This window comes from Echinococcus granulosus (assembly GCF_000524195.1).
Source record: "Echinococcus granulosus chromosome Unknown EG_S00036, whole genome shotgun sequence".
Lineage (NCBI taxonomy): Eukaryota > Metazoa > Platyhelminthes > Cestoda > Cyclophyllidea > Taeniidae > Echinococcus > Echinococcus granulosus.
In genome coordinates this window covers 227,977-248,039 of record NW_020170416.1, presented here as the reverse complement: position 1 = coordinate 248,039, position 20,063 = coordinate 227,977, and the positions used below count along the sequence as shown (strand labels likewise).

Here is a 20,063-nt window from a genome sequence, read left to right as displayed (position 1 = left end):
CCGAAATTCAGGCCAAATGAAGGGAAATTGAGGGTCACATTTGTTAATTTTGTTTAAATTTAATAATTATTTGTTTAATAAGTTACAAAATGAAGTAAAAATTGCGAAAAATTCCTTTCTACCTATTGATAGACGCGTGACTAATTCTAAGCAAGTGATTTAATAATCCGAAGTAATTAGTAGTCAAGGCAGACGCCGTAAACCTTGACCCCTAGCACTTCTAAAGTGCTAGCGTATTGTATGCACGCGTGCATGTATACCTCCGTGCGTACGTGTGTGTGTGTATTTATTGAGTGGTTGATTAGACCAAAATTCACACAGACAAATCTCACATGCACACAAGTCGTTTTCATAGGCACTACCACAACGATAAGAAGAATGCACTTCCTCGGCTTCCTCTTCCTCCATCTTCTTAACCAAGTTTCAGCATTTTCCAACATCACGGTTAAAGAATCCATTGGGGGTCTAATAACCGATCCCTGGGTATTGGATGATCGAAAACGGATCGACGCAGAAACTGTCGATCAAGTGACTCCCATCATTATTGTTACCACAACTGCTGCCACTTATGATCTCAGTCTCGCCTGTCTTAAAGGCAACCTCACCTTCTCGCAGAATAGCATTACACCCCACCTCCTCGTGTGTAACTTCACTGGGCACACAGATATCCCCCTCTCCATCTCTTTTGACACCGACATCAGTGAGGTGGCAACTCTCCTGCCACCCTTCTGGATGTACCTCTCACCCGGCTCCGTTGACATGACTCTCAACTTCACTATTTGTCTACATCGAATGGGTAGTGTCTACTTGAAGGTTTGGATGAGAGAGGCAAAACCAGGGGGTAGAGAAGGAGTGCTCTTCTCCTTTGATCCCTCCAATGACACCTCAGTGAAGCAGTACACATCGTGGCTAGTTAACGGAAGTCGAGTGTATGAGGCAGGCGGTGGAGCAGCAATGGGTCTTCACCTAAAAATTCTACGCTCTAGAGGCATTATGGAAACCATCTTTCGAGCTATTGTCGCTGTCATGGTGTGTGCCCTTACACTAGTCATGGGATGTGAGTTAGATGTCATGCTGATTTGGAAGCACTTCAAGAAACCTGTGGCACCAATTATCGGCTTTATTTGTCAATATGGATTGATGCCTTTGGTAAGTTTACATCTCATCGTACTGGAGGGACCCAAGAGCACCTTAGGGCCAACCTTTCACTCTCCTTTGTACTTATTCTTTGTAAAAGTACACATGAAGTAGCCTTATACTTTCATAAAAGTGTAATAACCTTCCAAAAATCGGTACAAGTAATGCGTGGTTGCTTTCATGAGGTGAAACTTGAAGGTTGCTGCTCTCTAACGTCTAATTAAGTCTTCCCGTGTGCCAGGACTGCTGACTGACTGGAAAACAATGTGCTTTGTTTTACTGTATGTAGAGGGACTCACGGGAGACAAACATAAATGAAGGTGACAAAGGAGGTGCAGCAAGGAGTGTGCATCGAGATCTACCAGCAGTTCTTGGTGAAGTATGATGCTAAAACCCAGGCTCGATAATGTCATGTGCGCTATGAGAGTCGGGTGACAGCCTCACCTGTCAAAGTGTGGATCGTCACAGGCTCATGTTGTTCCTCTAGTCATTTCAAAGGTGATTTTATAAGTTAGACTAATAGAATGGAGCAAATACGATCATGGATGCGTAGAAGACTGGCTTGTCCCCAATAAATCTTCAAGTGTGTGTGTGTGTGTGTGTGTGTAAGTAATCATGTCACTTCTGCAGGTCCCTGACAATCTGAAACGCTTCTACAATTAAGGTTTCTATTGATTCAAGGATGACGTACTTGAGAGTGCTTCCTCACTGCCTAACATTAATGAGAGGTTCATTTTTCCCTTCTTCCTTCCTTCCATTATTCTCCACATGGGACGGTGATGGCGGTGGCGGTGGTGGTGAATGCAGATAGCTTTCGGCGTGGCCATGGTAGTGCCCATCAAATCGGAGTTCGGCTTCGGTCTCCTCACCACTGGTTGCTGTCCAGGTGGAGGTGGGTCGAATATCTGGACACTGTTGCTGCATGGTGACCTCAATCTGAGCATGACCATGACCTTCATCAGCTCCATCACTGCATTGGGTGAGTTAACTGTGCAACCACTTTGTATTCATCCATCCACCCTTCCATTCCCACCCATTCAAATGGACAACATCATCTGGAGCTCCGTGGTTAGATGTAACTTCTGAAATATCCCTCACACTAACTCTAACCCGCCGTAGTTGTTGATGACCTCAAATTCTTCCAAACAAACTTATGCCTAATAAGGGATGCATTTGTGTGAACCCAGTTTGTTGGTTAATGTTGATGATGAGGACCACTGCTTGATCACGTTAATTAAACGTGGTCAATTGGTTGTGGCAGTGACTTTGTCACCTCAGCAAAGGAAAGTATGTTTGTAATAATCACGACATCTTTTTGTCTATGCAACTAAGAGGAGGGATAATCGAAAAAATTCATGTATTCACAGTCGCTTTGTATCGGACGTCACTCTGTTCATCAAGTCAGTACCATAGATTTAAAGACCAGATACAGGGTGCCAGGTGACAAGTAGGTGTCAGGTGTCAAGGTCAAATAGTACATACTGAGATGACATGCGATGGGATGGTGAGGTGAGATGAGTTGATAGTACCGAGTAGGTGGAGTACTTTTATGAGAAATTCATCCCATCTGCAAATTTTACTCAAAGGATGCCAAATTTTTGCCATCTGCACTGAGTCAGCCAGAGAGGTACCAACCCTTGACTGTAATTTTCAATTGTTATAATCCAGTATCCTTTTTTACAAAATTGCTTCATTAAATTTCCCGGATAGTATCAAGGCCTCTTAGAATCGAGGACCACTTCATTACAGAGGCAGAAGATGGAAGGTCACCCCGCGAAGTCAAATAACTGGTCACAGGCTTTGCTGTGGAGCCTGGGGCCGCACCGTTGATAGCTAAACTGATGTGGTGGTTTTGATGCGGATTAAGGCATCGGCATGGCGGAGTCAAATGTGGAAAGGAAGGTCTCACGATACTTGTCAGTCATTCACAGGTTTTTACCACTTTTGTTGAGTTCGCAATAGCCAAATGAACAGCAATTCTCTTCGTTCTTCTGTGAAACGCCTCAAAATTTACGTGTAATTGTCAATCATTTGGAAGTGGGGAAACCTCTTGATTTTTCGCTAGCATACCAACGGGCAAGTAATAATCTAGCAAAAACTGCTTTCCGCTTGACTGTCTTGACTGCCACTTGATAATGGAAATGTTTATCAAGTTTTGTTACCATTTTGTTTAAATGCGCTCTGATGATATCATTTAGCGATGCTGCTTTTGCGATTGAAGCGTAGCGGGAATCCGAGTTGGTGTTCCTGTTCGTTTTTTTATCAAAAGTGCAGACAGAACCTTTTGGGATCAAATTCACCGCACCCCATTTTTAAGTTACATATTTCTTGTTGATTGAGGCTGTCAGTTGTTTAATCTTGTTAAGGGCAAAAAAAACACTCAACTCATATTAGTGGCTTGTTCCAAAACAGCTTCTAGCTACTGAGTTGTTAAGGATGTTAAAACGTAAATTTACTTGTGAGGCATAAGCAGTGCCCAGGAGTACCGAAATCATGAAGACTAAGTAGCCCACGTGTTCGATTGTTCCGTCACGCCGTCATCATTATCGCCACTGCTTTGCGTCATCACCGCATACCTGGGCGATTAAATGGCAGCACTAATAAATGATGAAATTTTACAATCACTGAGACTTGTAAATAGTGCTGACGTAATCGAGGCTACCTGGTATAGGTGCTTTTGTTCTAGAAGCTTCGGAAGACGACATTAAACTTGCCTGCAGCTATGTTGCTTGGGCAGAAGCAGTCATATCACGATAAATGAGAGCTCTGGCATACTACCGATTCACCCTTAGGATCTTAGCAGGGACTAAGGAAGGAAATGAGGTAGCAAAATATGAGCATTATCAAAATCGCCTATTAATTTATTTATGCCTAAAATCTAGTAATCAGTAACGGCTTTGTTCCCATTTTCCCCTACAAACAGTCCCACCCTTCTTAGAAAGTAGAATTTGTCTCCAACTCAATCATAACAATAATGTGGTATTTTATACTTGTTAATACTTTGTTTCAAGGCTTGAATGCTTCGTTTTAAGACTGAAGAAAGGAGATGCATGTTCACCGAATTTTTAGAATTTTTGTTCCTGAATGACTGCCAACACTTTTACTTGCACAGAAAATGTTAACAATGCACTGTAAGGTTTAGCTAAAGTCGAATCTTAAATCCATTAATCAACCACTTAATGGCTGTCATCAGGACACACTTTGCAATGAATGAGATGAAGGTTCAATTGTGCTGGATTTGTGAAGATCAGGCCTTTTGATTATCTTCTGACAGGCATTTAATGGCTCTCAAAAACAACTGGTAAAAGTAACGGTACCGTTTCGCACACCACGCAGCTGAAGATCACAGTCACGGAGACACGTAGAATGCGAATGATTTTATGATATTTTTGGCTCAAGACGGTAACTCTAATGAAAAAAATCTGCAAATACCACTTGTAATTAGGTTTCCTTACCAAGACGCAGAAGTCAAAGATGAGCAATTGGTGTTTTTTGTCATTTCATGATACCTGCGGTTGCTCCAAATGGGGTGGCCGAAAGAGATCTGCTTAATTTGAGAATAAGCATGCTTTCAATAACTTTCCCAGTATCTGTTTAATGAACCAAAATACTTAAGTATACATGCTTTTTACAAAAAACCTGGACCACTGTGGACGATTCCACTCTGAGACTGTGGTGCAAGAGTTAAAGAGATTCTAATGTAGGCGAAGGCGCAACAGACCCAAAATATAGTCAAGCACGTAAAACTGCACTTATTGAGTTGCAACATTAGTTAGTTTTAGGATTACTTTAAGCACAAAGCTAAAAAGCTTAAGCTCACCGTTCACCTAGGTTAGCAAATGCAAATGCTGTTTCAAAAAAACCAACTTTAAAAAAGCTACAATAATCACAAGTGCCATTTGTTATTTATGCAAGTGTTAGTGGGTTTCAGTTACTGCACTGCAATTTTTGAATAAACTAATTCTTTAGTGCCTTCGTTTTTTTTGGACTAAATTTAGGTTATCAACACCCTCGCGACAATCTAAAAGCCAACTTGTCTAATTTTTGCAGTTGAAGCGTTAATTCAGTCGTCGACTTTCAACTCAACTGCTATTGAAATACTTGCAAAGTAGCCATAAACTGCACAGAGCGCAGTGTGTTTTTTATTCTTGAATAAGGTTTTGATGCGGAGTATAAGGAGCAACCTTGTGACGCCAAATGGATAACCATTTGAAGCGGCAATGCGATACCTCCCAATAAGTCGTTGCCGACAGGGATGTCATGGCGATTCGTTCTAAATAAAGCCAACTTTTGCTAAAGAATTTAGACCCAATTATCCCAAAAAGCACTGAGGTAGTTGTCAGTGCTTTAAAGCAGTTTTAGAGTCTTAGGAAACCAGTTTCTCAACCTAGTAGAAGGCGAAATGAGTCTAAGGTCTTGAGCGGTAGTGAGAACTACCCATTTGCAAAGACATAACCACCCTTTGGAATCGTTTCACCACCAAACGTGGTACACCGTACCCTTGCTTTCCCAAATGCCTCGCAATAGGATCGTAAAATTGACGGTTTAACTCAGCTACAGCTGAGAGCCTTGTTCCTCATGTTGATTATGCGAAATTAAATTTGCAAGCAATCGCGTTTTGAGACATTGTTAAACCATTAACTTTAGGAAAAAAAATCAAGGAGATATCGCATAAAAACTAACCACACCGCGGAACCGGATGAACATGCTTCTGCGAAAAAGCCCTTCCCCAAGAAGACTAAATGCATGCTTTTCATTCAAAGGAGTTGGTTATTTATTCTTATTTGCACAAGACCACAATCGAGAGTTTTCTCCCCTTCAAGGCATGATGCCATTGATGCTCTTCATCTACGGCCGCTTCTTCCTCGATACCAGAGCCATCCACATCCCCTACACCCAAATCGCCGGCCAACTTTGTTACGTCGTCGTTCCCGTTGTCCTCGGCATGTTGATCAAATGGCGTTTTCCTAATTCCGCTAAGCGCATGGTTCGCCTATTCCTTCGCCCATTGGCTTTTTCCTTCATCTTTATCATCATTGGATTTGGCATCTACGTCAACTTGCCCATCTATGCTCTCCTGGGTGCCTATCCTCTTCTCTTCCCCATAGCGGCTGCTCTACCTTGGATGGGCTTCCTCCTTGCTGCTCTACTCGCTTTTCTGTGCCGACGTTCTCGAGCTGAGATTCTCACCATATCCATCGAGACGGGCATCCAGAACAATGGAATTGCTATTCTAGTACTACTCTACTCAATGCCACAACCAGAGGGAGACATTGGAGCAGCGATACCTCTCGTAGTTGGTTTCATCACACCGTTTCCGTTAATGCTTGCTTACGCCGTTGTGGCGATTAGGGAAGGAAAGTGTTCGCAGTGCTGTCGGAAGAAAAAGATAACAGAGCTGGTAGGAACGGATGATGAGGAACAGCAGAAGGGACTGAAATCCTCCTCGAAGGATCAGAATTTTGAAACGATAATCCCCTAGACACTGCCGCTGTCCTCCCTCGCCCTCTACTTGCCATTTCCTCCTCACAATCACATGACATCCATCGTAGTGTATAAAACGTGGAGTAATCAACTGATCTATTGGAGCAACACTTCTGGTCTTTCAAAATCACTCAGTCAGGCTTGTTAGTTAAGGCAAATAAATTGAAATTTTAAACCACACATCAGCCGACCGTTAACAGCAAATTCCATTATTTAAAAACCAATAATTCAGCCAATTGCAAGTGGTATGAGTACTTCCTCACACTCTTTTTCAGCTTCCAAAAAACACAATTTTCCCGTATATGGCTAAACTACCTGCTTGTCATCAATCACAAACACGAATCCCAATAAATGACTTACATGAGAGTGTACCTATGCCATGAGATTTTCCACTAAGCATGATAAAGAAAAATTTCCTATTTCACTTTGAAGGGGGACTCCGACAAACTAAACCTAACAAACAATCGTTGATTGCAGGAACTTATGAAACAACAACACGTCAATATGAAACAGGATAAACAAACAGAAGTGTTAAACATGCCGCGCACCAAAGTTTGACAAGCAATACCTAATGAAAGAAATTCATTCTAGGAAAATATCACCACTTTAAAAAACCGCAAAACCGCAAATATTATTGCTGGTTATTTATACCGCCTTTGCTCGAATTTGTACACAGGGGCATGATTCCTATTACCTTTTCGAATAACCTTGTATTTCACATTAGCGCTTCTCTAAAATTCAAAAGATAGACAAAATAAGCACCAAGAAACAAAAACCCCATTTCAAATATTCAGACGAAACTTACCATCAGTGTGGCCTTAGCCTCACGCTTCGCAATGGCAAGTTTCAGCTTTTCCGCTCGAGTCAAGCGTTTTGAAAGTTCCTTATAACCAGCAGCCTGCAAATCCATTAGTGCATCTGCATCCGATGCGGGCACACTACCGGGGATTTGGATTGAGACGGCTGAAGGATCAAAAGAGGACCGCACAGCACGAGCCTCTTCGATCGACTCCACAAAAACAGTTCGCTTTGGCTTCAGACGCCTACTAGCTACCGAGGGATCAGCGGGGAGGAGATTAAAACGTGATTCAAGTTCTCGAATCTTTGACATCTCTATGGTGAGTTCTCTTTGAAGGTAAAGAATATCGCAAGAAAGCATATCTACTAGTTCTGAGTCACTGTATTCCTTCGTATTGTTTAGCAGAATGTGACCCTTTTCTTCCTGATTTATTGGTATTAGGATAAACAAAAGCTTTACCGAATGAGCAGTGTTATGCATAGCAAAGTAAAATTCGTCCTCATTTTTCGTCAGCGCCTTCCTCTTTAACTCGCGTATGCGGTTCCTCTTCGCCTCCTCATCTCTTGATCGAAGAATAAAATCCTTCTTTTTTGGAAGAGGTCCGAACTTGGCCCTTGCAGCCGGCTAAATAGGCAAAGAGTTACTAAAAAGTAAGCACCACAGTACCTGAGACCTCTCCTTGTGTAAACGAGCATTACGCTTCTGAATATTCTTAAAAGAAGCAAACGGCATGGCAACACGCACCAATTGTCCCAATGAGGACTCCCACTGTTGGGCGATTTACTAAAGCGGTCACAAACAAGTTCATATAAACACTAAAAATTTCATTTAAAAATGAGAATACTAAACAAATTGTGTATATTTTTTAATTTTTTTATTAAATAAAAATTTTACACGAAAGCCGCACTTAATTTGGGTCGTGGCAGTGTTCAGTAGTGCAGCATGTTCATTAAATTTTATGAATTATATAACCCGAAGCATTTGTGAGAGTAAAATTGAATTCCAGACGTTAAAAACAAAAAAAGGAGTGTAAATGCTAAATGCATGACTGCTTTACTTCTAGGGATTCACAAATTCGTATGATATTATAAGATACCAATAGTGTAGGGCGAGACTGGCCGGTCTCCTCTTCCCTGTTCCTAGTGTTCTTAGAACAGCCCATTGATTTAATTTAGACATTTTTGTTAATAAGGAGAAGATTAGGAGGGAAAGTACAACGCTTAAGAAGGGGAAGAACCGCAAAAATACATTGCTTCACTATTAGGAATACCGCCATTAAACAGCATAACTAATTTGGTTTAAGCTTTGTTCGAATTTGTTTTAAAGTTGGTGATTAACCTAGTGAAAAAATTTGCAGTATTTTGAGGCAGCGTCTATTTAACGCCAACTGTATGACTTGTTGGTCTACGTATTTTTTTGCGGAATTGTAGGTAGTAATTTTAATATCTGGTGATTCTCCAGCATAAATCCAATATCAAACGTCAATTTTGCTGCATTACCGTCTATGTAAATGTCACTTTTGTTAACTTCTTCCTAAAATTTTAATATCTAAGGATTATTTCGAGTTCGATAAACGGGATCTTAATAATGACATTTTTACTATTGCCTGTGCAATCGCACTGTTTTTAATGCATAAGTGTATTTGTTTTGCGCCTAATTCTTACTATTATACACATTATTAGGACAACCTGTGGTTCCTTATCATTCATCGGAATTTTTCTTTAGTATTCGAAATGCACAAATGTAGTGTTTTGGTACCCACTCTAATGGCCCACTAGCCTGTGTTCACACAATGAGCAGAAAAGCCGGAGAGTTTATTGATCGCTTGCGGATATATGTCAAATCCGGCTCAGGCAGTGCCGGAAACCCTCTAATCCGCGGAAAGGGTGGCAATGGTGGAAGTGTTTACCTTCGTAGTGTGGAGGGGCAAACTCTCACTGGCATAATTGATAAATATCCCAAAAGGCGATTTATTGTACAGTTTCATTCTTGTGTTACCTCAACGGTGTTCCATGGTTTTGTATTTTTCTTTTGTTTTACAGGCTAACTGTGGTAAACCCTGTAGCTCTCGACGTGGCGTATGCTTTGGTACCAATGCTGCCGACATTGAAGTTCCAGTCCCCGTTGGGGTTTCCGTCTCCATTAGTAATCCGGGTGAATCCGCAAGACTAATAGGTGACCTTGACGAACCCGATCAGCGATTGCTTGTTGCTCAGGGTGGTTATGGTGGCACGCCAGTAACTAATTATCTTGGCAGTCCAGGAGAGGCGCGGTCGATAGTGCTGGACCTAAAGGTGTGCCAATGTTTTTTTTCATTCTTCTTCCATTTGCCTTCCAGTTGATGGCAGACGTTGGACTTATCGGGCTGCCTAATGCAGGAAAATCGAGTCTGCTGCAGGCGCTCTCAGGAGCTAAGGTGAAAATTGCTGCCTATCCTTTTACCACCCTGAGACCACAGATAGCTGCTATCAGCTTTTCCGATCATCGAACGATCACAATGACAGATTTGCCGGGTACGTTCAAAAGTTTACCGTTGTTTTTTGTTTAACATCAGTTACAGAAAGCCCTAGCTATTTAGGTATGCTATTTACGGTAAAGTGAAAACACTTGTGAAGGGTTCACTCTGTTAGCAAGGCTCCGGTCATATACTTTCCGCCGACCGAAGTTGCCTTGTTTTCGAGTTTGCTAGTGAGTTATTTGCCCAATTGTCCTCCAAATAAGGTACAGGACACGTTTTGTAGCCGTTCTCTGCGCTCTCTATGCTTCGAGATGGGATAAGAGCGAAGTCCATAGGAGAATTTTTTTTAATTACCCTGAGAGGACCATTAGATCTAACAATGGTGGTGCGTCCCGTAAACCTCGGTGAATCCATTTTTCGCCTTGTCACTGCGAACCGCATAGTATGAATTCATTTTATTTTTATTGCTTAAGATCGAACAATGTTGTGAAGCGAAATTATTTTCTCGTCCTATCGTCCACTTAGAAGCAGGAATCTGGGAGGGTCTTTTGGACTGATTGAAGTCCTGATGTTTGGACACAGCTAGATTGGCTTTTGGATCTGCTCTTACCTTAGTCCTATCCTCTGCTTCAGGTCTGGCGGACATAGCCGCTAAGTTTGATACAAATCAGCAGTCGCCCCCACCGTTGCGCCACACAGCCTTCCTGAAACACGTTGAGCGCACCGCCTGTCTCCTAGTGGTCCTCGATGCCCTTGGCTTCCAGGCGAACCAGCATGCTCCCCTACGCACGCCGTTGGCTGCCGCAGTTCTGCTAGTCAGTCAGCTGCAACGCTACGCTTTTGGTCGTCTCCTCGGCAAGCCAATGCTCTGTGCTATTAATAAGGTGCTTTTTGGCAAGGATTTGCCATGCCGGCTGGCCTCTTATCCAAAGCATTGTCATAGATGTAGAAATCACAAGAGGAGCTTTGAAATATGGTCTACTTTCTACGTTACACCATCCCGTTTGCTGGTTGATTGTTTGGACAGAATCTGCCGAACTACCTTCGAAAATCAGAGTATTATTTATCTCACTCATTTAAGGCCTTTTATGAGGTCTGTTTGATCTCTATTTTGGTGGAATAAGACATGTATTTTGTAACCCGTTGATTTGCAGTCCTGACTACTTTCCAATGATAATTGTGCTGCGCATTAAGTAATTTCATTTCAGCTAGTATTTTTTGGTAGGAGAAATAACTCAATTTTCAAGCAATTGGAGCCCTCACAACCCTGTGATTGGTTGGATCGGTTCTCGATTAGTTTTTTTTTACTTTTAGCTGTCCACTGAGACTCGAATAGCTGTTCGTGAGTCCCTTTAGACATTTTACTCAACATGATTCGGGTCACAGGGTCCCCCACTTCACTTTGCGAAATATTAGGCTGTTTAGTAATTTTCCTCCTTTTCGATGTTTGTCGAAGATTATTGGCGAGCAATTTGTGAACGTAAGATTATCCACTTAATTTCTTGTTAGTAATGGACATATGCTTTCTGCATGAAAGCCCCATTAACACTATCCACAGTTAATTGCTTTTGAGCAAATCTCCCTTTTTGTGAAATTACCCTTGCCGCATCGTGATTGGTTGGACACCACCCAGTCCTCCGGTTGGTTACTTCCACATGTAATGGACATCATTTATTCCCATATCTTTCTTCTCATTCAGCGATTCTAATATCGGTAGTATCATCCCGTTCACCAAACTTAAATCTAGCTAAATCGAACATTTCTTTTTTCCTTCAGTGTTTTTCCTTGATTTTCTTGGTTTGTTTCAGGCAATTCTTCTTGAACCTTGCCTCAGTTTTAAGCGTGACCTGTTTTCTGACTTCCTCCATCTTTGGTGTCTGCAAACTAGGTTAGTGTTGTTGGTTGCTTGTAACGACTTCGACATATTTTTTCGCTGGAAATGTGTGCATTAAGACTTAATGTACAAAAACCATGTAAATAAGAAGGTAGTTTTATTCTAAAATTAATTCCATTGACGTTTGTTCATGACCGCGATCAGGCATTTATTGTTCCATCAGATCGATCTGCCCTACGCTCAAGGGACAGCAGAGGAGGCACGAGAAGTGCTGCTAGGCAATGACTGTGACGCCATTTCGAAGGCTAGCGGACTGCCATCAGTCCTGCTACCTCGCCACGAGTTTCGATTTGAAGATGTCTACCTTGTCTCTGCTGCAAAGCGGCTCAATCTCACAGGTACTCGCCCTTGCCTTCTCCTGAGCAATGTCTCCTTATTTCAACTAAGTAAACCGCTATTTTATTTGCGTCCTAGGATTGAAGGAGGGTCTGCGCCACTGGCTTGATTTGATCGAGCTGAGACGTAAAAAGAGGACCTTGAAGAGGCGCAGAAGTCCTTTAAAGCAACCATTGAGTCAGCTCTTAAGGACCATGTACCCACCACCTATTCGAATGTGTAATGCTTGTTTAACTTCCCTGTAGATAAATTCACATTTATGCAACACTGCTTTTGCTACTGAAACAATCTATCAAACCAGCACCCCTACCAACAACTGTATTCGTGTTTTTTTTCAACTGCAGTAGTTCTGAATGCACTTGGGATCGGTTTCGTAGATTTGGCACAGGCGTGTCTGGCAGACCACGAAGAGTTGAAGCAGACTTCCACCATTAAGTGGTTGTGATTTCCTCCTGAGGTATGCCGTTTCAAAGGAGAAGCCGACGGCATTTCGAGAAATTGGATGCAAGTGGATTTCTGGATTCACAGGACACCCATTAGCGATGACTGGAATACTGGTTTCACTGGTGGTCTCGTTGCTAGACAACCAGCAGTTGCGTAGAATCAACTTGCTGTTTCGCTCGGGTTGTGCCAGTGAAATTAGCGCAAATACCCGTCGGTGAGGAAGAATGTTTATATTGTCACTGACGCGTCTCTGAAATCTGGAATGAGAAGGTGTTGGAAATTGGCAGCAAAGAAATTGCTGTTTTCTCTACTCAAGCAACAGTAGAAGTGGGATTTAGGCATCCGTTACGGTAAGATCGTAGTTTTTTAAATGCATGATCAACCCTGCTGGATCCTCGGTCACTATGGGTCCCGCCACCATCTGTCTCCCGCCTCCTCTGCAAGGCAGGTGGATGACTTACAGTCGGTCAGCGAAGAAGGTGAGCCGAACAGGCGGGGTCGGACGGGTGGCGACGAGAGGCTGTAGACGGCTGGTGGCGACAGCGCGCACGGCGGAGCGGACGGAGTCGCTACGGTCAACGAGACAGGTGAGGGGTAACACGAACACCTCGGTCCCTCCTCCCTCGCCTGACCTCACACCCGATTGCAGCAGACCGCGAGTTGCATTCACCACAAGGGAGAGATGCACTGCTAGGGTTGTCGAATTGCTCTGCCGGGAGAAGAGAAATGAGGATAAAGAAAGTGACCAAGCAACACATGACAGGTGAATCGCGTGCAAATTTCTCAAGTCCTCTAGACTTGGTTAAACATCGTAGCATAACCTTCATTGCTGTCTCTAAGAGTGCCATCACAGGTAACGCTAATGACGATGTTTGAAGTGAGATAACAGCTGGATGGGGGGAATGTTGTTTTCAACTACGCAGGCCCCTCTGACCTACCCCGAATCAGCGTTCACGGCGGTGGCACACAGCTCCACTCATGACACACTGACTGACTGCCAGAAGTCAGGAGATTCCCACTTTACTACTCCACCTCTTGAATTTGAAGACGCAAGAAAGTGGTTTAGAGGTGGATTCTGGAACTCACTCGTTCATACGTGCCGCCACATTTGTCCATGGGAAAGGCGACTTCAACAAAGCCATCAAGGTCGACAGGAGTGGTGAAGTTGAAGAAACAGCCCTCGGGTAGGCTTCGATTTAAATGCACCGTCATCGGACCCACCTCGCCCAACTGTTCCCGCCTGAATTGAACACGCGCCGTTTCACCGTCACACGTCAGGTTGGATTCTATGGCTGAAGCATGAAGCATGGCTGATCATTTCGAAGGAGCGAAAGTAAGACTTGCTTTGAGCTACATGACACGGTACGATATAAACCATTCAAAGGAATTCCTTGTCGAGATTGACAAAGATGTATAAAGTTATAAGGAAAGTGATGACGGGAAATAGGACGGAATCCTAGAGATTTGTTGTCCGACAATCACTTCTCAACTGCAAACGAGTGACGGTTTGTGCGTTCAAATGTGTGTAAAACGGAAATTATTTCAGAATTCAATGTGGACGTGAAGTTAAGCCCCTATCTGCAACATTTAACGATGAAGATTAACGAAGTAGAAAGCTTTTATGGATGTAAAGTCAACCATTCGTAAAGGTCAGTGAAGAAACAGATAAGGTGGAAGCTGAACCAATTTGGAGGGGACGGATGAGTTGATGGATGGATGGATGGATGGATACGGGATGAATGAGTGGATACATTATGGATGGATAGACGGGTGAATATAGGATTGATGGGTGGGTGGATACAGGATGGACAAGGGTGAATGGATGAAAAGGGGTAGATAGATAACGGGTGGGTGGGTGAATACGGAATGGATGGACGAATGGATGCAAGTTTTATGGGTGGAAAAGGGTGGATGGATGTGCACCTAAATGCTGAAAAAGCTTCAATGGCGGAAGTAGGACTGTTAGTCATAATTCCATTCCCGATGATTTCTGCCTACGAATTCACTTCTCTGAGTGTTTACCATATGAAATGCGTGATCGTAAATAATCAACGTTCGGTGGTCCTAGGGAGGAGATCTTCTTTGAAATCGGTGAAAAAGGAAGGTATTTCATAAGCAAGAGGATTTGAAATCACGAAGTGACGCTTATTGAACACAAGGAAGAAGTGAAGCAGAATGTCCAACCCTATCGACCGTCCTTTCCATGCTGAAGCTTCCCAGCTATCAACTAACCGCTTGAGTAGGCTTACCAATGTGGCAAGGCACTGCCCTGAACAAGTGCTTGCAAATTCTATCCCCTTGAAATCTGTTCCTTCTTTTCGTTCGGATGCCAACGACTCCTTGCTTGACTTGAAAACTCAAAGAATTCTGCACTATCAGGAGGAATATTCTTCAGCTAAAAGAAAGCAGAACCACGGAAGAAAAACGATTCGCACTTGATACAAGTCATGATGGAATCCATTCTAGTCTATCACACCACCTCTTCCACCGTATCAAAGTCACTTCCGGTACCACATCCTCTAACACGTCGTCAATGCCGATCTTTGCGTCACTTGATATACTGGAAGTCGCAAATACCTCGACAGTGTAAAAAATGGCCACAGACGACGTCGTCGAGGTAAACAAACAAGTCTACAAATATACACACACGCACGAAGAGTGAGAAAGAACAACCCTGTTTGAAGAATGAGTGACTGAAAATGCTAACGACGATTTTGAAGCGAAGAGTCCTCGACGATGGCGCAACACAAATTCCATGTCTTCTTTTAACTCTTTCAGTGTTACTCTTCTCACTGCAATCGGTCAAAATAAGATGAAAATGTCGACTTCTGGAAAAAGGAAACCAAATTTATTCTGTTTTTAACTCAACGAGGCTGATCAAGAAGTAGCGGGAATGACGGGAATAGAAAAGCCATTGGAACTGCAAAAACCTGTATTGAAATGAATGGCTTTGGGCAATGCCGGTTCTGCTGAAGCTGTCTACTTTCCACGTAGAAGTCGGACCAGATGCTTTTTATGGTGGCTCACTTATCCTTGGGGAAAATTAATCTTTCCCCTTTCTTTCAAAATGAAAGAAAGGGGAAAAGTAGACTTCATACGTCTATGAGCGCTTTTAGTGTACCTTCCGGTTAACTATCTGTCCGTCGTTTATCCATTTATCTATCCCGTGAAAATCCGCCCGTCTAATCACAATTCAATTCGTCATCCACCAAGTCGAGGATTTGTTCCTCCACCTTGCATGCGCTCACATTCATTCTTCCATCCCAATCCATCTAGTTGTCCATCCAGCCATTCCTTTACCATCCATCCATTTTGGATTCGGCAGTTGGACAGGAAAACCAACCATCGCTTCATATTTTGAAGTTTGTCTCCATCCATTCCTCAGGTGGACAGTTCCATGGGATCCCAGAACCTAAAGGGCATTGGCTACGATGACCTCAGCGGAAGATCAACTAGCACAGCAAAAAACGCTCTTGCACTTCGAATTCAAGAAATTTGCTTAAGGAATGATTCGGTGGAATAAGTCATCTCCTATGCACGGACGTTGAACATATGTGTGACAATAACGACTTAGGTGCGCAAACCGGAGCGTCACATATATGTGACGCTGATCGTGGGGGCTTTAATTAAGAAAAAAATGAACCATATCACGGAGAGACAAAAGTCGCCTATCGATCAGCATGTCTAGAGTACCTTCTCATGTCAAAACACGGACCAATTTCGTTTAAATCGGTCTGTGCTAAGTAAATTTGAAACGCGCCCACAAAGTCGTCACGTTTTACCGTCTGCGAGGAGTACAGACCAACTGGCGAAGGGTTATACTGCGATAAGATAAGGCTAAAATACCTGTTACTCAGGTAAATTTAAAACAAGCAGGCTCCTAGAAACATCCGAAATCTGTTAAAAAAAGAAGTAAAGCTCCTTCAAGAAAAAATTACTTAGGTATTGTGAATATTTTCTTTTACCAAACAGGAACTTTAAGCATTTTCTTCCCTTATGGATGAATGGGTTGATAGGGGAAAAGATGAATAAAAGGATAAGTGGAAGGATGGATATAGGATGGATGAATGGACGGATACAAAAAGAATGGATTGATGGATACAGGATAGATGGGTGGATGGATGGATAGAAAATGGATGGATGGATGGATGGATAAAGGATAAATGGATGGATAAAGGATGGATGAATGAATACAGGATGGGTGGATGGATGGATATAGGATAGATGGATACAAAATTGATATAGGATGGATGGATGGATAAAGGATGGATGGATGAATGAATACAAGACAAAATGGATGCATAGACACAGAATGGATGGATGGATACAGGATGGATGAATGGATAAATAAGGAATAAGGAGTCGTTGATTTATGTGCTGTTGAATATAAGTTTTGTCAGGGATTTACCAGGATTTGTGGATCTGAGGTGGACGCTCGACTAGGCCATGAGATAGGTGAATCAAGAACGGAAATCAAATAAACATTTTTGCATCATGAATATACACAATATAAAGATTAGGCTATAAAAATAAGGGAAAGGAGCATCCATTCCTCTCAACATACGCATTCGAAGAGGAGTGAGTGGCGCCTCGGGACCGCAAATAACCCCAACATCAAGAGCGTGGGTGCATCCTTGCGTCGATCCCCAACCGTCGCCAAGAGCGCAGTCGTTAAGAGATTGCGCACTCACCGGACAGGCGATTCGTGCCAAGTGAATCGGTAACTCCTCCTCCCCAGTTTCAGCTCCTAACACCTCTTCTCTACTCATTCCGCCAAAGACATTGATGACGGCATGTGCGTAGGCTAGATCGTCACTACGGACAGGAAACACGGAAGTAAAAAGGAAATAAATATGATTCCGGCAAGTAAATCAGTCATGGAAGAAAAAATAAGGTGCGAGGCAAGCCGATCCTATTGAATTAAACAATTCTAAATGAATGAATTCAGAGAAGACGCACCAGGAGCCACTGAATGGACGGATTGTGGCATCAGAAATGTATATAAGGCTTAATATATTAGTGGATGGGAAACTGAATAAAATATTTTGTGAAAATTAGGTAAAGGAATCTGTAGCAGTTGTAAAAATTGATTGAAGGAGAGAAGGAAAACATCTCCCACCATCTATGCTTATATACGGTACGTCTAACGCCTAGTCACCTTCTCGTTCATTCAAACATCTCAGTCATCTGATACTAGTACTCTTTTTTAAAAAAGGGTTACTTGAAGAAGCCGCTGTGTGGATAAGATTTAATGGTTTTGCAAGGACACAATTATTCAGCGTTGGTAGCATTACCTGCTAGAACAGAGCATCCGACACACTGCCTTGGCCTCGTTCGTCCCAAATCCGTCTGCACATACGGTACCCCAAATACCCGACTTTAAATGTTTCACTTCAAGTCGACCCGATTTTTCACCGCCGTGAGTTAAACGAACCTCACTTGAATTATTGGGACCTGCATAAGTACGATAAAACATTCAATTCTGTCAATCACATGTTAATTTTAGCGTCCGTGTCGAACTACGATTATGACAAGAGCCTTGGTTCATGCCGTGTAAATGGCACAATCAAAATGGGCCAAAATAAAGAATCTGTGGTAGGGGTGGCACATCTGAGGACTTGAGTCGGAGTAAAATATTATGAAATTAGCTTACATTATCAAATTCGCCAAGGTGGTTTTGTGTTAAAAAGGCTGCTATAATAAACTATGAGCCTTGTACGGAACATGTTCAAGGGAAAATATGATCCAGCTTTCTATTCAGGTTTAGTCCATACAGTTTCCCCGTAACTGATGTTTTAGGGAATCTGTTCAAAGTCATCTAAATTTATTGCTGCACTTATAGTTAAAAAACAGTCTCAGGAGTAGTCAATGTCATCGTTGAAGAAGATGCTCAATGCGAGAGGAGCCAAATAACAAGATGACATTGCATTTATTATTCTGCAAAATTATGCACAATGTCTTCAAGCTCCTATAAGTTGGATTTTCTTTTAGTGGTTTTAAGCTATGTTTGTGATACTGTCTATGTTACTAATCTACAAGTTCTTCTGCAGGCCATTAATAAAACGACTTCCATACTCATATTCATTATAATGTCAGCAGGTCAATCCAGTCAAAAGTACTTTGCATTGGTAAATATCAGTAACTAAAACTTACAGCTTACAGGAGCAAAGGTGACCGGTGGCGGTGCATTGAAGTTCCCCAGTTTCATCGGTTCCAAACACGCTATTGCAACATCACGTTTATGGTCATGACAGGGGGATGGGACGACAGTAGCGTACTCACAGTAACCGAGATGAACAGACAAGGGCTCGGGAGGGTTAGGTCCAAGTGTAACTCGACCAGTGCAGTTGAAACTCGAAATTCGCGTGGGGTATGAACTGGTTCTATGACTATTTAATATCGGAACACCGTACGGAGGACTAAAACGTTGAATGGGTTCAAGCAGACTTACTATCCCATCATGAAGCAAGCGGTTGATGCGGCTTTGTAATCAAAGCCAAAGTTACAAATTGACGACCATGTACCAAGGAATTTCACTTCAATAACTCCATCCCGGCCATGGGGAAAAAGGCCACTGCGAGGAGCAAAGCGAATAGCAGAAATTCCGTTTACCTCTAAGATGCTTTAAACAATCAAAAAAACAAAACCTATGGAGTTTGTGAATTTGTTACATGTGAACAGCCAAAGGACTAGAAGACAGGCTTTCAGCATGTTCCAAGGAGTTAGGATTTAATATAGGTCCAACCAAAAACGTAATCTTAAGCGATACGTTAAAACGAATATTGCATCAGAAGTGGGGTTTGCTTAAAATAAGATGAACTAACATCAGAATTATACAGGAAAATGTTTGAATGCAGCAAATGATCAGGTGAAATTTTATTGCCCCAAATTTATTTAATATATCAGAACAGGAATTCGTCATGCGGTTTTAAGCAAGTCGTAGCCTTTAAAAAGGCTCTCCTGATATCTTGCCTAAATTTTAGTCTCTTTGCTACCTTTTAGTCGAAAACCTAGCAAGGTACTTCGCTTGTTCCTTTTTTTAGGAGATCAATTTGGAGTTTTAATGTTACTGAATTTAAAAACAGCCATTTGTTTCTAACGTCTTGAGGCTTTTAAAGCCATATGTGATAGTTTTAGAATAAAATGGTTTATATAAACGAGTAGCAATATAACCCGCGGGGCTTGGGTGCCTACTCCTGGCGTGAATTGGCCGTTAGCTAGTGGGTGTGATATTGCATAGCATCCTCTTTGCTTGGTAAGTGCCTGTTTTGTCATGTCTTCCATTACATCCGTATCTTAGCCTTGAGACTGTTCCGGGCTGATTTTTTTGCCCCTCGACTTCATGTGCTCATTCCTTTTCGCTAACATTTGTTTCTTATTCTTTCGTCGTTGTCGTGGGCCTCCGTCCTTACAATTATCGCCCAGTATTTCAGTTAACTCTGGGATTTTAAGAATGTTTTTTGAGTAAATGTCCCCAGTGGACTGCATATTTCATGTAAGCCGTAATCTAA

General features: G+C 42.4%; 5 protein-coding genes across 5 annotated transcripts; 3 read left to right on the top strand and 2 right to left on the bottom strand. All coding sequences in view use genetic code 11, as the record gives it.

The window, feature by feature from the left end:
* Positions 1–378: 378 nt before the first annotated feature.
* On the top strand, positions 379–3,894 carry EGR_05140 (Solute carrier family 10 member; the record flags this gene model as incomplete). Its single annotated transcript, XM_024494389.1, has 3 exons — positions 379–1,149; positions 1,945–2,116; positions 3,824–3,894. The coding sequence occupies 3 exons, from the start codon at positions 379–381 to the stop codon at positions 3,892–3,894; spliced, it is 1,014 nt and encodes a 337-aa protein (XP_024351175.1).
* A 2,071-nt stretch (positions 3,895–5,965) lies between these two features.
* EGR_05139 (Sodium/bile acid cotransporter 5) lies at positions 5,966–6,619 on the top strand (the record flags this gene model as incomplete). Its single annotated transcript, XM_024494388.1, has 1 exon — positions 5,966–6,619. The coding sequence occupies one exon, from the start codon at positions 5,966–5,968 to the stop codon at positions 6,617–6,619; it is 654 nt and encodes a 217-aa protein (XP_024351174.1).
* A 643-nt stretch (positions 6,620–7,262) lies between these two features.
* On the bottom strand, positions 7,263–8,152 carry EGR_05138 (putative U3 small nucleolar RNA-associated protein; the record flags this gene model as incomplete). The annotated part of the gene is made up of 3 exons (XM_024494387.1): positions 7,263–7,352; positions 7,427–8,044; positions 8,087–8,152. 3 exons carry the CDS (start codon positions 8,150–8,152, stop codon positions 7,263–7,265), a joined length of 774 nt encoding a protein of 257 aa, XP_024351173.1.
* Positions 8,153–9,212: 1,060 nt separating this feature from the next.
* On the top strand, positions 9,213–10,981 carry EGR_05137 (GTP-binding protein; the record flags this gene model as incomplete). The annotated part of the gene is made up of 4 exons (XM_024494386.1): positions 9,213–9,425; positions 9,463–9,714; positions 9,759–9,933; positions 10,512–10,981. 4 exons carry the CDS (start codon positions 9,213–9,215, stop codon positions 10,979–10,981), a joined length of 1,110 nt encoding a protein of 369 aa, XP_024351172.1.
* Positions 10,982–12,442: 1,461 nt separating this feature from the next.
* EGR_05136 (Galectin-3-binding protein A) lies at positions 12,443–19,072 on the bottom strand (the record flags this gene model as incomplete). Its single annotated transcript, XM_024494385.1, has 7 exons — positions 12,443–12,809; positions 13,014–13,261; positions 13,639–13,838; positions 17,117–17,367; positions 17,847–18,006; positions 18,706–19,034; positions 19,059–19,072. 7 exons carry the CDS (start codon positions 19,070–19,072, stop codon positions 12,443–12,445), a joined length of 1,569 nt encoding a protein of 522 aa, XP_024351171.1.
* Between the last annotated feature and the right edge of the window lie 991 nt (positions 19,073–20,063).